Source organism: Mixophyes fleayi, chromosome 4 (assembly GCF_038048845.1).
Source record: "Mixophyes fleayi isolate aMixFle1 chromosome 4, aMixFle1.hap1, whole genome shotgun sequence".
NCBI lineage: Eukaryota > Metazoa > Chordata > Amphibia > Anura > Limnodynastidae > Mixophyes > Mixophyes fleayi.
Genome location: NC_134405.1, coordinates 314,414,324 through 314,433,349, shown reverse-complemented (window position 1 = coordinate 314,433,349; position 19,026 = coordinate 314,414,324). Strand labels below are relative to the sequence as shown.

At 40.5% G+C, this 19,026-nt stretch overlaps 1 protein-coding gene across 3 annotated transcripts in view; it reads left to right on the top strand.

Moving 5' to 3' along the window:
* Positions 1-19,026, top strand: part of GLRA1 (glycine receptor alpha 1) — a 104,694-nt gene that overhangs the window by 51,506 nt on the left and 34,162 nt on the right. For all 3 annotated transcript variants that reach the window (XM_075210100.1, XM_075210101.1, XM_075210102.1), the window contains exons 2-3: positions 4,120-4,250; positions 8,928-8,995. In XM_075210100.1, the coding sequence (XP_075066201.1) occupies positions 4,120-4,250; positions 8,928-8,995 (199 nt within the window). The remainder of the gene's footprint in view (positions 1-4,119; positions 4,251-8,927; positions 8,996-19,026) is intronic.

Genomic DNA, 19,026 nt, shown 5'->3' with positions numbered 1-19,026 from the left:
AGACCAGTTCTATGGTCCAGTTCTGGCTCTTACGTGCCCATTGTAGGCACTTTTGGCGATGGAAAGAGGTCAGCATGGGCACTCTGACTGGTCTGCAGCTATGCAGCCGCATATGCAACAAGCTGCGATGCACTGTGTGTTCTGACAACTTTCTATCATAGCCAGCGTTAAATCTTTCAGCAATTTGTTCTACAGTATCTCTTCTGTGGGATTGAACCAGATGGGCTAGCCTTCGCTCCCCACGTGCATCTATGGGTCTTGGGCGCCCATGACCCTTTCGCCGGTTCACCTGTTGTCCTTCCTTGCTTGGACCACTTTTGGTAGATGCTAACCAGAGCATACCATGAACACCCCACAAGACCTGTCATTTTGGAGATGCTGTGACCCAGTTGTCTAGCCATCACATTTAGGTCCTTGTCAAAGTCGCTCAGATCCTTACGCTTGCCGATTTCTCCTGCTTCCAACACATCAACTTCAAGAACTGCTCACGTGCTGCCTAACATCTCCCACCCTTTGACAGGTGCCATTGTAATAAGATAATCAATGTTATTTACTTCACTTGTCAGTGGTTTTAATAATAATTAAATTTAATGTAAATCCTGTTCACTCACCTGTAAGCTGGGTACACATCTATGCAATCTTATTTCAGATGTAATTTGTAGAGCGATTTCACCAACAATTGAAAGTCCCAATGAGCATGCCGATTCATGTGTACACACCTACACAATTTACCTTTAGATCTCTGATCTTCATCTCTCATAACCATCTGCTGAAAAGATTGTGACTCTGCACCCTCTCTAGAGATCTGCCTACACTGCTGGTCATGAATGCGTACACGCTTCCACATTTGCCCGACATCGATCCTAGTTTATTGTGACTTTTAGGAAGTTTAGAAAAGCAAATCAACAGATGCAATGTTGTGAGTTGTGTAAAATGTCTACATTATTATTTCAAGAAATCAGGTATTACTTTGACACAAACTTGCTAGTCCGATGTGTACTGTAATATTTGAAGTAACCTGAATACCTGATTGAATATAGAATATATTCATTTTAAAGGCCAAAGCATTTAAGTGTTGTTTAACATCTTGTTAAAGAGAGTATAACAGGTTCATTATTTACTGAATTTATCATTGCTGTTTATCTGTACCAGATAGGAGTAATAGGGTTTGTGCCGGGAGGGGGGAGATTGGTGGTTGGGGTGCACTTTCTACTTCCTGGTTGCCCAATGTCCACACATGCTTGCTATCGGGGATTATTGGCTGACCGCATTGATCATTCCATCTGAGAAAATCTAATCTGATTACATGTTGATTGATCAGAATAATTCTTTGGTCAAGAAGCCCGAATCCAGTGATATTTTGATAGACCAATCTGGTTATTTCATCCAAATTGTCCAATCATAGAATTGTTTAAGAGTTCATCGTACCCAACCAAAATCTGATCTGCTTAGTTTAGATGTGATCCGTATAGTGTGACATAGAATCATACGAAGACCCTAGTGGAGCAGGTGTGTGACTGTGTAGCCAACAGCAGGGAGACTTGCACTACACTACAGTCCAGCCGCTCGGCGATCGCACAGCCAGACCACTATATGTGTGAACACTTTAGCATGGAGTCACACTAAACAATTCAATACTGGTTATTGCTACAAAAATAATTACGAATTGCAGAAAATTAGCATTATGCACCTGTAGAAATGAGTCAAATTGAAAAATATGACAGCATTTTTCATGCTGCCCCAGAATATAATGACTTCCCCAATGTTTTCATTCTCAAAGCTGAGGTTTTGTTGTTACCTAGTACTGGTGTGACGATGCTTAGCAAGTCATTTTATCATGAACATATACCAGTCCTACATGGAAAGAATAGGGACTATTATGCAGTGGGTCCTGCTGCTGGATAAGACAGTTTGTAGATAACAGGGGATAACAGTAAAGTATGCTAAATGCTCTTTATGCTTTTATCTTGTATTTTTATTACTACTATTATATACTTTCAATGTGCATCAGCTCAACAACCTACGTTCTTCATCCTCTCCTGTACCCGGACAAAGTGCTGGCTTTGTTAGACATGAGACAACCTGTGTAAATGGTGTTTTTATTCACCATTTTTAGCAGTTAGGACGCTCAATGAATTGGATACTTTAAATAACATAGGCTTAATGTTGGCCAATAAATGGCTTTTGAAACAGCCATTCCTGCCATTGTCCTATATGGCAACTCATTTATTTATATATTCCAGTCCCTCATCTCTAATAATAGTGTAGGATAATGAGCTAGCTAGGTGCCGTACTCATTTTTCTTCATGCCGCAATGATAACTGGCATAATGTAAAGCTGGGTAACTTCAGCTAAAATAAGAGTCACGAGCACTGGAGGGTTTTTTTGCGAGAGAAGGTTAAAGAAGACAAAATGGAAACAATGAGTGAGAGAGAAGTGAATAAGGAAAGATATAAGCCTTACAGACACTCTCACGCACTTACATTTTGGTATGAGCATCACAGTACATGAAGAAATAAAAGTCAGTTATACAATGTTCTTAACCAAGGTTGAGTTTACTTTTCTGGAAAATTTTACTTTCTCTAGGAAAATTTGATGAAAAAACCTGTAACTTATTAATGGGCATACATAGAAAACACAATGTTATCCACTTGATACTATGTGACTGACATTCTCTTAAAAATATCAATATAAAATAGCTTAAAGCTGCAAACCCATATAAAAATATGGTGTGTATTTTTAACATAAAGCACTGGCAGTCCATAAGAAGAGTCCTGGTAAATACCATTTTTTCTTTATTTCTTCATTAATGATTTATAATTCTGCAGGGATTGCACAGTGTTAAGGGACTACCATGGCAACCACAGTCACATGGCACATGATGTAGTGCGCAGAGAGGCTTTGGAATATCCCTCTGACCTCTGTGCAGTGTGAAATCCCCCCCTTCCCTGCCTTCTAACCCCTAACATGCTGAAAGCTGTTAATCTGTAGGTGAGACTGGCAGCCATACTTGTCTGCCCCCCTTTAGAAAAGGAGATAATAATTTGTTAGAGCTACACCCTTAAAAGGTAATTAACCTGCTATTTGAAGAAAAAAAAAATGCTATGTGGGATTGCTGCATTAAGTAAATTATTGTTATTAACATCAAAAGTACTCGTTGGCCCCTAAAATAACAGCTTGGGAACTACGGTTTAAGGAAGGTAATTCAAAACAAGCATTGACATGGCTGTATATTGAAGGCAGCCCTCATTCGGAGGTCAGTGGTTCTTGTCCCACCATAGCTGCGTGAACACAAAGGACAGCTCTGGTCTTCCAAATGGTACAGTCTGGTCTACATGGAACAGTCCCAGGGGAGGGGCCACCACAGAATTATTAAGAGGGTTGTCCAACAGAGGACAATTCCATTCGTTTTACCTCAACAGAACAATGACAATGGTACCTCATGCCACCATCAAATACTTTACACATAAAGCATCTCCTATAACGTGTATCCACTAATATTAGTTTCAAACTGCAGTCCAACACCGGCTGTGCTTGATACCTACCTATCCTACATCATAGTGCCTTTGTTTTACAAAAAAGAAAGACAAGTGTTTACATTTTGCATAACGTTGCTTTAAGGACAATTAAACAAAAAAATATTAGTTTGCTTATGTAAAGGAGCTACAAATATTTATATACAGATATTTATGTAAACATTTTATGACAGATATTTTAAAATAAATTGCAACCGTGGGGAATGTGTTTCCTACACAAAGCATTTTTTTCTCTCAGTAATCTCCTTAAAGAACACTGCAGTCTGCCGCTTTTAAACACCATGTGCAGAAAAAATGGCTGATAACAGAGAGCAATAGTGTTCAGCTATATACAGATGCAAATGTAAATAGAATGGAAAACACCTCATGTTTTGTCAAGGTATACGTTTATATTTGTGTATGTTATTGGTAGCTCTGTGTACATAGGAACTTGTATTGGTAAAGTGGTCCTTTATGCCAGACTGCCCTGCAGTGGATTGTGTCCCTGTGTCCCCAGGCCGGTCCTCCCTCTCCATATTAACTTATAATCTATATAATATCCTTCTGCTCACATTGCTGTTATGTCCCTTTCTTTCTGTTACAGTCTCGCAGCTTCCAAAGAAGTTGGGGCATCTGCGCGCTCTGCCCCTAAACTGATGTCACCCTCCGATTTCCTGGACAAGTTGATGGGGAAGATCTCAGGATACGATGCCAGAATCCGACCCAACTTCAAAGGTGATGCTTGGTTCTGTAGTGTCTATATGGGTGCCAGTCTATATTGCTATCAGTAAAAAGAGCAATATGCAAAAATCTTGCTTAAAGAACACAAAAGAGAGACAGAGGCAATAAGGAATAATGAGAAGACCAGAATAAGTAGAGGATAAGAAAATGTAATACAGTCACAGGTAGCCAATGAGAGGAGAGGTATGAAGTACTTGCTTCTGTTGCAATTGGCCTACAGTATATCCATGCCGGAAAGCTCCCGTTATCCGACTTATTAACATCAGGTTGAGTTACTGCTAACACACTAACTACATAGAACACACAGACACAACCTGCATTAATAAAAACTACACACTATCCCCTATGACACAAAGCATTAGTTAGTCATCTAGGTGCCGCATTCCCCTCACCGGGCTTCAGTCTGTTTTCCCTGTGGACCCTCTTGTTGTCCTATCTCTCTAGCTTTTTGCTTCCCATCCACTATGTCCCTCACCAGCTCTGCACCATCCAGTCCAGACTCTGTATTTATGCTGTCACCTCGCTACCTCATCCATACAAAACCCAAACACCTCCCAGTATCTTGTCAGTCCAGCCATTTATCTCCCTCCTCTCCTGTCACAGATCTATGTCTGGTCATACATTAGAGCCGTGCCTCTTGAAATTCCGACCTGATTGATGTGAGCACGGACTGTCAGGTTGCAGGAGGTTAAAGAGACACCATGTTTGGTGGGAAATTGTCTCTCATAGGCCACATTAGCAATGCAGGCCAGAGCACCAATCCCCCTTCCTTTGCTCCACTCCTCACTTCTGCAATAGCCTCACCTCAACCTCAGATATTTCCACTCTCTCTCCCTAACTTCACCTCCCCTGGCTATAACTGCCTTCCTTCAATCTAATGCTAATAACCTGTAGCTATAAGTGTCTGCTCTCTCCTCCTCATTTCACCTCCCAAATGTCTCTCCCTGGACCTCAATAACTTCCCTTCTCTCTATTCCCTAAGTGCAGTCTCTCTCCTCCTTTCTGTCCCTCCTGCACTCTCAATCCCTCATTTTACTCCCTCCTCTCACCCCCACCCTCACCATGTCACTCCACTTGCCTCCAATCCCTCACATTTCACTGAACCGGTTAACAATTTTCTACCCTATCTTCTTTATTTCATTCCCTGGGGACACAATAGCCTACAGTCTTACTCCCTCATTTTAACTTCCCACCATCACATACGCTGTACTGTGCTGTATTATTCCCTCCACCATGTCTGTGCATTCTGTACTGTGCCCCATGTCTATATGTGATGTATCATGCCCATCATGCCTGTATATGCACTGTGCCCCCTTGTCTGTGTGTTCTGTACTGTGCCCCATATCTATATGTGATGTATCATGGCCATCATGCCTGTATATGCACTGTGCCCTCCCTTGTCTGTGTGTTCTGTACTGTGCCCCATATCTATATGTGATGTATCATGCCCATCATGCCTGTATATGCACTGTGCCCTCCCTTGTCTGTGTGTTCTGTACTGTGCCCCATATCTATATGTGATGTATCATGCCCATCATGCCTGTATATGCACTGTGCCCTCCCTTGTCTGTGTGTTCTGTACTGTGCCCCATATCTATATGTGATGTATCATGCCCATCATGCCTGTATATGCACTGTGCCCTCCCTTGTCTGTGTGTTCTGTACTGTGCCCCATATCTATATGTGATGTATCATGCCCATCATGCCTGTATATGCACTGTGCCCTCCCTTGTCTGTGTGTTCTGTACTGTGCCCCATATCTATATGTGATGCATCATGCTCATCATGCCTGTATATGCACTGTGCCCCCTTGTCTGTATGTTCTGTACTGTGCACCATATCTGTATGTAATGTATCATGCCCATCATGCCTGTATATGCACTGTGTCCCCTTGTCTGTATGTTCTGTACTGTGCACCATATATGTATGTAATGTATCATGCCCATCATAGTGCCCCCTTGTCTATATGTTTGGTACTGTGCCCCATGTCTATATGTGATGTATCATGCCCATCATGCCTGTATATGCACTGTGCCCTCCCTTGTCTGTATGTTTTGTACTGTGCCCCATATCTATATGTGATGTATTATGCCCATCATGCCTGTATATGCACTGTGCCCTCCCTTGTCTGTATGTTCTGTACTGTGCCCCATATCTACATGTGATGTATCATGCCCATCATGCCTGTATATGCACTGTGCCCCCTTGTCTGTATGTTTTGTACTGTGCCCCATATCTATATGTGATGTATTATGCCCATCATGCCTGTATATGCACTGTGCCCTCCCTTGTCTGTGTGTTCTGTACTGTGCCCCATATCTATATGTGATGTATCATGCCCATCATGCCTGTATATGCACTGTGCCCTCCCTTGTCTGTGTGTTCTGTACTGTGCCACATATCTATATGTGATGCATCATGCTCATCATGCCTGTATATGCACTGTGCCCCCTTGTCTGTATGTTCTGTACTGTGCACCATATCTGTATGTAATGTATCATGCCCATCATGCCTGTATATGCACTGTGCCCTCCCTTGTCTGTGTGTTCTGTACTGTGCCCCATATCTATATGTGATGTATCATGCCCATCATGCCTGTATATGCACTGTGCCCTCCCTTGTCTGTGTGTTCTGTACTGTGCCCCATATCTATATGTGATGTATCATGCCCATCATGCCTGTATATGCACTGTGCCCTCCCTTGTCTGTATGTTCTGTACTGTGCCCCATATCTATATGTGATGTATCATGCCCATCATGCCTGTATATGCACTGTGCCCTCCCTTGTCTGTGTGTTCTGTACTGTGCCCCATATCTATATGTGATGTATCATGCCCATCATGCCTGTATATGCACTGTGCCCTCCCTTGTCTGTGTGTTCTGTACTGTGCCCCATATCTATATGTGATGCATCATGCTCATCATGCCTGTATATGCACTGTGCCCCCTTGTCTGTATGTTCTGTACTGTGCACCATATCTGTATGTAATGTATCATGCCCATCATGCCTGTATATGCACTGTGCCCCCTTGTCTGTATGTTCTGTACTGTGCACCATATATGTATGTAATGTATCATGCCCATCATAGTGCCCCCTTGTCTATATGTTTGGTACTGTGCCCCATGTCTATATGTGATGTATCATGCCCATCATGCCTGTATATGCACTGTGCCCTCCCTTGTCTGTATGTTTTGTACTGTGCCCCATATCTATATGTGATGTATTATGCCCATCATGCCTGTATATACACTGTGCCCTCCCTTGTCTGTATGTTCTGTACTGTGCCCCATATCTACATGTGATGTATCATGCCCATCATGCCTGTATATGCACTGTGCCCCCTTGTCTGTATGTTTTGTACTGTGCCCCATATCTATATGTGATGTATTATGCCCATCATGCCTGTATATGCACTGTGCCCTCCCTTGTCTGTGTGTTCTGTACTGTGCCCCATATCTATATGTGATGTATCATGCCCATCATGCCTGTATATGCACTGTGCCCTCCCTTGTCTGTGTGTTCTGTACTGTGCCCCATATCTATATGTGATGCATCATGCTCATCATGCCTGTATATGCACTGTGCCCCCTTGTCTGTATGTTTTGTACTGTGCCCCATATCTATATGTGATGCATCATGCCCATCATGCCTGTATATGCACTGTGCCCTCCCTTGTCTGTATGTTCTGTACTGTGCCCCATATCTATATGTGATGCATCATGCCCATCATACCTGTATATGCACTGTGCCCCCTTGTCTGTATGTTTGGTACTGTGCCCCATGACTATATGTGATGTATCATGCCTGTATATGCACTGTCCTCCCTTGTCTGTATGCTCTGTACTGTGCCCCATACCTATATGTGATGTATATGCCCATCATGCCTGTATATACACTGTGCACCCTTGTCTGTATGTTTTGTACTGTGCCCCATTTCTATATGTGATGTATATGCCCATCATGCCTGTATATGCACTGTGCCCCCCTTGTCTGTATGTTCTGTACTGTGCCCCATACCTATATGTGATGTATATGCCCATCATACCTGTATATGCACTGTGCCCCCCTTGTCTGTATGTTCTGTACTGTGCCCCATACCTATATGTGATGTATATGCCCATCATGCCTGTATATGCACTGTGCATATATCTATATGTGATGTATCATGCCCAACATGTCTGTATATGCTGCATATTGCCCCCCTGTGTCTACATGTATCATAGTTGCCAGCAGCCTCTAATTTTCAGGGACTGATCAAGTTCTTTATATTTTTCCTGAGAAATGATGTTCCTGGAATTTCCTTATTATTGAACATTGACCAACTGCACTTATCCTGTATATAGAATGCAAATCTCACTGTTTCTATTCTCTGGATTGTTTAAGTCAATATTTATTTAGGTGGATTTTTTAAAATGCAAAACTCAAATAAATATTATAACCAAGTGCAATAAATATTATGATGAGAATTTTAGTTCAACAAGGTCGATACATTGTCCATCGATTTATATGTCCAGATTGACCATCCATGTGTTTGCTCAAAGTGGAAACAGATCTGTTCTCCTAATGGTCAGATGAAACGAATGGATCCACATGGGTGTGATCACCTTTAGTAAGCGCTGGCTCTGTTATTTATGATATGCTTATTGTACTTTTCTTTTTTTTTACAACAGGTCCCCCAGTGAATGTCACCTGCAACATCTTCATCAACAGCTTTGGCTCTATTGCAGAAACCACCATGGTGAGTTATCATTTGCTTTGTATACCAAGCATTATAAATGATTGTTTTGGGATTTGGAACTGAACTGATTACATTGAGAAACAAATACCGTTATTTTCCAGTATTTGTCTGAGAAAAATATTTTCTGTGTACTCCTTGGGCTAGATTTACTAAACTGCGGGTTTGTAAAAGTAGAGATGTTGCCTATAGCAACCAATCAGATTCTAGCTGTCATTTATCTAGTGCATTCTACAAAATGACAGCTAGAATCTGATTGGTTGCTATAGGCAACATCTCCACTTTTTCAAACCGCAGTTTAATAAATATACCCCCTTGTCTTTTACTATATCACCTGGCGCAGGTTGTATCAGCTAATTCTCCCCCAATACCCAGAGGGTTAATCCTTAGTTTGACCCATTCTACTTTTGTAAGCTACATATCTTATAGCATATGCTAGATAAGGCTTTCTAGACTCCAGTCCTTACATACTCCAGACCGGTCATTCATTTCTCTCTGCAGGGACAGATGATAGACTATAATAACTGATCTAATCATTAGATTAATTCACCTGTGCGTAATCACTTTGTACAACCCCTTCTTAATCACACCGGCCCCCCATGTCTAAAAACACTTTTGTGCTGTATAAATGGTGAGTGCATTATGAAATAATAATAAGTGTTGCCCCGTCAAAAATAATTTATTATTGTCCCCCTTTTATCAATAGAATAGTATTGGCTCCATGATATAATTATATCTTACTTTTGAACACCTAATTTAATGATACATTCAAATTTCCCCTTAATATATCAATTAAATTAATATTTTATCTTTAATATGATAGCTTATTAATATTGCTCCCATAAGATAATTATGAATTAATGTTGCCCTCCTTAAGCAAGAAATAATGATTAGCCCAATAAATAATACATATGTGGTGTCTCCTCTTATGTTCTGAATGGCCTGATGGCTCAAACACCATGAGGTATGAGCTTTCTTGTCTCAGAACCATGTCTACAAAACCTACCATTTTTCTGGAGGTCTGATGTACAGTTTTGCAAACTGTACTTTCAAAAATCACACGGTGTGTATATTTGACATCTAAATAAAAGTGGGATGACGATTTCAAGCTGCGCAGTTTCAAATACATTCGATTTTGTGTACATTTTGGTATTTAGCCAATCTCACGTTTTCCATAGTGTTTTTCAATAGCATTATAGCGACAACTTTTATGGCTCTGGAATGCTGGTAAACCTGAAATGCTTCCATAGGCGTTTATGAGATTCCAAAGAAAAACGCACCCAAATGTGGGCCTGCCTTTTTCTTTTAAATGTGCCACAGTCATTGATAGTTCTGTCTAGACTATTTTACATGCTCCTGGATGCTGGCAAAAAAAAAAAACTTGAATCCTAGTAGGCAGTTATTAAAATACTAAAATTTAAAATCCTTGTGAATGATCTCTAATCTGTCATATCTTGATAGACAGGGATCATCAGCTTCAGTCTCACAACACCGGGAGCTGCACAGAGATGCCAGTCACCAATGGCTGCTATATTATTATATATATATTATTGCCGGCTGATACTGGTGCCACGTGCATTGTCTCCACCAGAACTTAGAATTATTATTCAGCTACCTTATGTATCAAAGTGTGAGCTGACAATGTCTAATCCTATATAAAAGCAATTCAGTAGTTGCGACAATTTACAGCTGTGAAAATCACTGCAGTGATTGAAAGAAGCAATCATTTCAGCTTGTCCGCAATTTAAAAGTAACAGACTATATATATTGTGACAAAGTCACTAAATTAGTGTTTGATGGTATATATATTATACCTAGGGAAATGTTAATGTGTGTAAGCTTCTGAAGGCATTAAGCCTGTGGAAAAGTTAGAAAAGGGTCCTGGGGTTATGAATGGAGAGTGAGGGCGGGCTCCATCCATTAGGCCCACGAACTGGGACTTCCAAGTTACCAGTGATTCTGCTGGTCAGGAGTTACACCGAGTGGTGCTAGTAAAAGACTGCAAGGCAGCTCAGTCAGTATTTCACTGCTTGGGGACAGGGGCTGCAGGGTCTCTGTGAGAGAAGGCCTGGTATCTACCTGTAAGTAACTGCACTGAAATGTATTTTAGTTTTGTCTTAGTTTGTTATTCAGGAGGGATCAGTGTTTAGTTACAGCCAGACGACAAGGTGTTTATTTTTGTGTTTTCTTTTGTTGCAATACCTCGATTGGCGATATTCATCCAAATTCGTAGATATTGAGTATAAAATTGGGAGAATTGGGGCAAATAGAATGTAAGGGGGTATCAGACACCACTAATAGTGATGCTATATACACCACTATCATTTGCTCAATGTCTCTGTAATACAATTGTCCAACATTACCCTGGGAGCAGAGGAATTCTAGGTACAGTTAGATATAGCTTAAGCAGTTAGTGCACACGTTGTATGAGCTGGATTCTGCACCGAGAATTGCAGTCAGGCACACATGAAGCGTGAGCTGAAGAGATCTGCTCACACAGTGGAGTCTCCTCATAGAGCACATGAACAGAACACACATACTGCACAATTTATTTGAATAGAATGCACAACAGCTGTATAAGTGCCAGAAAATGGATTTCACCAACAGTGGCAAAACTACGAGCAGGTCAGAGTAGGATAGTTCTAAACAGCATAAAAATTATACCTACAGGCACTAAGAATAAGCTTAATTGTAAAAATATGTGTGGGCATTGGCAGAGGTGAGGGGTGTTAAACATTGCGAAATAGGCGGCAAGGCTATAAGTGCCAATCCACCAAAACAAGTATTAGTTGTGTAGGATGACTTATTTGTAGTGTTAGAGGTGGTAATTGTGCTTATATGAAGATTTTGATAACCACCACTAGCATAGCACTGGTGACCGCACAAGCTCGCTAGTCGTGGACATTTTTGGACCAATTGTATCTAACATTATTGTACTGTCTAGTGCACATTTTGTAAAAAGATGAGCATCTAAAATAAAGTCTTGAGATGAATTGATCACGCCATTCATTTATAACCATACTGGTTTTCTAACATAACATTGGGCGGTGGGATTTGGAATGAGTGATCCAGTATGTCCTCTGCAATGCATTGGATCCACATGTGGACCAAGAGCAAGCTCAACAGAGCATCAGAGCCCCAAAAATGTGCTCAGATGTGCATATATAGCTGTGCAACGTAAATCATGTTCTTCATAAATGATCCCCAATGGACTCTCCTGACCATCGTACTGGTACTTCAGTTACTGGCTGACATGCAACTGACTGTTGTATAATTCCAAGGAGAGGATAATAACTCCTCCTACTGCTCTCTTCAGATATCTATGCACACATAAATATGATCTCTTAAAAAAATGCACATTGCAAATAATATGCAATAGTTATAACTGGTAAACAGTTCCGTGTTATGACTAATGTGCGTCTGACAATGCAATGTAGAACGCCTGTTCGTAGGAACACACATCCGTATAAAAGTAGGATTTCAGCACTTGCCCTTCCGGCATACAAAATGTACATGTCGCTTTAAATATGTGCCACCCATTCGCACGTTCATCATGTGTATTTATAAACCTGGAATTTGGGCTAAATCAATGTGATTGATGAACGTGTGGAATTGCTCTGTGTTTCCTTTGTCATATCAATGATTCCTCTGCTGCAGGGTTTGCCTGTCTGTCATCTCTCATATAGCCAGGACTAGCAGGACTTCTTCTGTCTAACAATAATAAAATGGTAATTATTGTAGCATGTCTTTCCTCAGAGCTACCAGCCATACATTGTGCTGGAAATGTTATTGCTAACTGAGCAACCTCGTGAGTGCTGCCACCAGTCTCCTGTCCCTTTATCTGAGAATAAGCAGCAGGACTCCACTTCCCTGACCTACCAGGGAAATAAAGCTTTTCTCTGGCACAGATTACTGGCCTCCCGGGTTCTCTAGACACTTCATTACAGCACTATCTCTGTCTGTGCTCTGGCTGATTGATTGAAGATAGTCAAAACTAAGTCACGACCAGTCTCATGCAATACAAGACTGCGGTGCGTGTTTGTATAATATAGTATAATACAGTGTTCCAAGTAGAAATTAGAAGTGGCGGTATGAAAAATGTAAGGGGAATGTAAGTGATATATATATATATATATATTGTGATAAAGTACTGCATTCACTGGAATCTCACACAGGTTTGCTGAACCATTTCACTGTTTATTAGCAGTTGTCAGGATGGCTTAACAGTTTCAGCGATGGTACAGCAGTTATATCCAGCAAAAGTATCACAAAATCTCACACCACCTACATCTGGATAAACAATAGTTCCCTGACTACTAGCCGGCCACTTACTGGCATCGGTGGTCCCGCCCACAAATATAAAAAGTGTCTTTATCCTCTACCAAAGCACTACAAACAAATCACATTAAAACAAACCAATTACAAACATGTGGAACCCCTGTGTGTGTATGTACTAAAAGGGGATCCCAGGGAAAATGTAACCCTGTCTGCAGCCTGCTGCTGCAGACTAGCTGTGTTTTTACCTATTTATATATATATTTACCTATTTATATATATATATATATATATATATATATATACATAAACACAAATATATACATACATACACACAGTATACACACACACACACACAGTTTTCAAGTAGCTGTTGGATGCCAAGGGTCCCTGGGACCAAGTATTGTAAAGTAAATTAGGGTGAAACAATGAAACAGAACTTGAAGTATACCTAGTTGCAGTAGTTACAAATCTATATGTAACACTGATATTGTGGAATGTCAGATATCGGTGATTTATTAGTCTTTGAAATTATATTTGTTCAAAGTGAGTGTCAAATTTAAATACATACACTCGCACACAACACCTGGGACGAATAAGAAAAGTATTTAATAGTTAATAAAACAGCGCAATGACTGGTTCCAAGTACACAAACTTGAGCCATAAGTGCTGTGAGGGAGCACTTCTACTTCTATCCCCCCTCCCATCTTCAGGTTCATCCTACAGAGATAATGTCATCAAGGGTGAGGCATGTTCCCTAAGGAGCAGTTGAGAAACCCTTCCCAGTTCTTGGGTGCCGGTTGGTTGCAGGGAATTTCGGGATTTGTCCTGGCTGCTATATAGAGTACAGTGGAAAAGTATTTTATCTTAACTTTACCCCACCACTTACACTACTACATTACACTGATAGACTGAAATCTAAAACCTGTGTATTGCCTTTTAAATGCAAGAAAAAAGATTTTCCATTGTACATATCTATCATCATAAGCTGTACTCATTCATTCATTCAAACACTTCTTACGGTCCGTATAAAGCAAATTCTCACAGGGGAGATTCCACCTGTGCACTTTTCTAAAATATTCATATTCTATGTCCACATGTGGGGTTTCTTATCAGTAAACCAAAAAGTTCTAAAAACCAGAAAGGAAAAAAGGTAAATATTTGCTTCTACTCAGAGAAAATGCCACACAGACAGACATGGCCACCAATAGTCTCCTTTTAGAGTCACTGTGAGGAGCCCTGCTACGTAACTTACTGTGGAAGGGAATCCATGCGGCAATGTGGGAAAAAAATGCGGGTTCATTTTTAAATGACATTTAGTATATTTTAAACAAATTATGGGAAAAAAAGTTGCAAGCATTCTGGACAATAGGAGGAAATTATTTGTATACACTCAGTAGCCACTTTATTAGGTACAACATTCTAGAACTGGGGCAGACCACGCTTTGCCACCAGAATTCTTCCTGTGTGTGTGTGGATTCAACAAGGTGATGGAAAAATTCCTGAAAGATTCTGGGTCCATGTAGACATGATAGCATCACGTAGCTATAGATTTATTGGCTGCACATTCATGCTGCAAATCTCCTGTTCCACCACATCCCTAAAGTGCTCTATTGGATGGAGATCTGGGGGTAAATGTATCATACTCCGATTTGTACAAGTCGCCGGAAATCGGCGAGTTGGCAGCTAAAATTTAAAGCGGCGCTGCCTTGTAAAGGGAAGTTTCCCTTTACAAGGCAGCGCCGCTTTAAATTTTAGCTGTCAACTCGCCGATTTCCGTCCACTTGTACAAATCGGAGTATGATACATTTACCCCCTGGTGACTGAACCATTGGAGGACACTGAACTCATTGTCATGTTTGTGGAACCAGCTTGGGATGACGTGGGCTTTGTGACCTGGCAAGTTATCCTGCTGGAAGTAACCATTAGAAGATGGGTAGACTGTGGTCATAAAGCCCATGGTCAGCGGTAATACTCTTTAAGGGTCCTGATGTGTGCCAAAAAAAACATAATTACCACTAGCCTGTACCATTGGCGCAAGGCAGATTGATCAATGGATTCATGTTGATTACATCAAATTCTGACCCTACCATCTACATGTCACAACAGAAATCGAGATTCGTCAGACCAGGCAAAGTTTTTCCACTCTCAACTGTCCAGTTTTGGTGAGCCTGTGACCGCTTTAGCCTCAGTTCCTCAGTTTAGTGGACTTATATGATACCAGTGAAGTACCCAGGCTTCTTGTATTGATGAGCACGTTTTCAAGTTTATATTTGGTACGCATACGCACACACCTTGGTTTTTGGGATCATACTCCCTAAGATACTACACCATAGGCGACTCTCCCTTCTGTTTTGTTTTGTAGACACATATATATATATATATATATATATATATATATATATATATATATATATAGAAAGATAATAAGCAAAAGGCGCTTAGTGCAATATTAGAAAAACACCAAATTGTGTGACAATGATTTACATATATATGTGTTTACCTCATACACCACATAAATATAAAAAACATACAAATTTACGTAGCAGGCAGCTCCTCAAAAACAAGCACTCATTTGCAAGTGCTCAAATAATTCTAAAAGACAAAAAAAGAGAAGCGCCACGCATAGTGTGTTAAATGACCAACAATTAGTCTTCTCAATGTGGCAAACAAGTGAATTGGCCTCGTACCAAAAAGACAAATAATAAACAGCTTATCTGTAATTAGATTCCCGACATCCTATATAGACTCCTTGATGTCCAGTCCTTATGGTTCCAGAAGTTCAGATCAATCATATAAAACAAATATAGGCTTATCTGCAGTCTTTCCTGATGGTAATCACGGATCTCTCAAAACCACCTGGCCGGGGTAGATGTGGTGATCCACGGAAAACAACACACAGAAAACGCCTTATCCCCCTCAACGCGTTTCGTCACTCGACTTTTTCAAGAGGATTCTGGGTATGTAGTATGGTATGTTAGTCCAAATGTCCAGTTTATATGGTCCCACAAAGCACAAACACGATCAGGATTTCCACAGAGTCATGATCTTTTCAGCCAACGGTTATGACAGTTGAAGAAAAAAGGGAACACCCCTAGACCTGTATCTATAATTCCCCTAGATACAGGTCTAGGGGTGTTCCCTTTTCTCTTCAACTGTCATAACCGTTGGCTGAAAAGATCATGACTTTGTGGAAATCCTGATCGTGTTTGTGCTTTGTGGGACCATATAAACTGGACATTTGGACTAACATACCATACTACATACCCAGAATCCTCTTGAAAAAGTCGAGTGACGAAACGCGTTGAGGGGGATAAGGCGTTTTCTGTGTGTTGTTTTCCGTGGATCACCACATCTACCCCGGCCAGGTGGTTTTGAGAGATCCGTGATTACCATCAGGAAAGACTGCAGATAAGCCTATATTTGTTTTATATGATTGATCTGAACTTCTGGAACCATAAGGACTGGACATCAAGGAGTCTATATAGGATGTCGGGAATCTAATTACAGATAAGCTGTTTATTATTTGTCTTTTTGGTACGAGGCCAATTCACTTGTTTGCCACATTGAGAAGACTAATTGTTGGTCATTTAACACACTATGCGTGGCGCTTCTCTTTTTTTGTTTTTTATATATATATATATGTTATTTATTTATTCTGCCCTACAATTAAAAGGATGTTTCTTCATATTTTCATCATTTGAAGAGTATTTAGGGTCTAGAGCATTGATTCTGGGCATTTGTACATTTATAAGTTTTTGTTTTTCCAGTTGTTAGGGAAATTTACCTTCAATGGAACATAAAACAGAAAAGGGAAAAACAAAAAGGAAAACTAATAGGTTGTCAGTACCATCCATTCCTCAAGGGTGTTTTTAAGTATTACATAGCAATTTCACCCCAGGGCTCCCAGACTACATAGAACTTAGGTAGGGTGTCATCAATCAAGCTTAGGAGATATTCATTGTTTTTAACTACTGTGATCTTAGCTATAGCTTTATTCAAGGATGATGTAGAGGGGGCTACAGTATGATGCTATAGCTGCTAAGAAAATATGCAGAACTAGTTTTGTGTGACAGTAGTCCATATTCACCAACAGGCCAGGGCACAAGAGAATAGCACAGATACTTCTATCAGTTTTGAGTATATATGAAAAAAACAGAAAGACTGTAGCAAAGAAAAACAAAACAATAAAATACAAATGTAATCATTTATCACATATATAATAGAAAAATGGGAGAATGCAGAGTTAAAAAAAAATCTTCATTAAATTGATGACTGGATCATAAATTTTGGTTGTTATAGAAAGGGTATGGGGGTTCAGTGTATTTGTCAGGAAGATATTGCACAAAGCTTACTTGCATGGTAGAAGCCTCAGGGGAAATCTTATTGCAGTGCACATGGGAGAAAACGCTCGATGTCAGTCTGAAAGCAATGTTATTGATATTCTTTGAAAACAACAAAATGAACATTCTGTTCTTTCTGGGGCAGAAGTTATTAAAAAATAGAAAGTTTATGAAAGTGTGAGTCCCAATCAATCAGCTCTTTGAATCTTTCTTCAGTTGTGTACCAATATGCTGAAAAAATACGTTTGTGATATGAAATAACCCATTGTAGCGGTGGTGTAAATATTGCTGTCGCAGAGAGTGTAACCGAAACAGTTTCTCATGTCCGAAGGAGGCATCGTGCCACGTTGATGGCCACACTAACACACGCAGCCCAGTAGCGGAACTAGGGAATAGCCCACCCAGATGCAAAAATATATTGCAAATTGATTCCGCACAGGTTCTTGTCTTGTCTTTAACATTCTAAAATATTTTACAATATTAAAAACTTCTAACTGGTAACCTGTGTAGCTTCCTAAAATCAAGGTAAGAGAGGAGGTGAAGGGAAAATATGTGTGTGTGTTGGAGGGAGGCAGAATCTTCGCTTAAGGGTTTATTTATCAAAGGGAGAAAAGTTCTAGGGCTTCTCATCTATTTAGTAAAGCCCACTTTCCAGTGATAACTATAGGTGAGTATTGATGGCAATGGGTTGCACACTGAGGAGTGAACATGAGTACTGGGACAACACTTACCCCGACATCTTGACAGCAAATCTCGGAACCCCGACATGCTGTTAATATTGATTGTTGAATAAAATGACTTGCGCCTGCATATCATTGAAGTTTTCTTAACAACATTATACAGGCGTTGCCTCCTTCTATTGTACTCATAAGACCAATACTAATACTGCTGGCATTCAAAGTCACGTGATTCTGTGCTGCTGCCTTGTTAAATAGTCGCAATGATTGCAAGTAATTTTTTTTCAACAATCGATATTACCAGCATGTCGGGTGTGAAGATACCGGCATAGGTGCCTTCCTATGCCAGGGAAGTCTACCCAGTACCTTCTAGGATTTGTATAGTCACTCAGGCAAATGCAGTTAGAAAAATACAACAGTATATTTATTGTCATACAAACAACACTAGAATATTATGTACACACAGTAAATAAATGCCAGGCAGGTTTACCACATCATCTGTCCCTTACCGCCAATAGCTTAAGGAGTTATAGTCACCTGGCTGTCCAGACTTCACGACCCATGGATCTCTCTCAGCTGCATATATAGACTCTAGTAGAGAACGACAACTCAAAACCAGATCTTGCACTCTTCATGAATGAAATCCCAGCATGAACACCCCCTCCCCCCTGAAGTGGCTCCTTATATCTCGGGTCTAATTTCCACAGTCTTTCCCCTCCATGGGAAAACCCATGGGTCT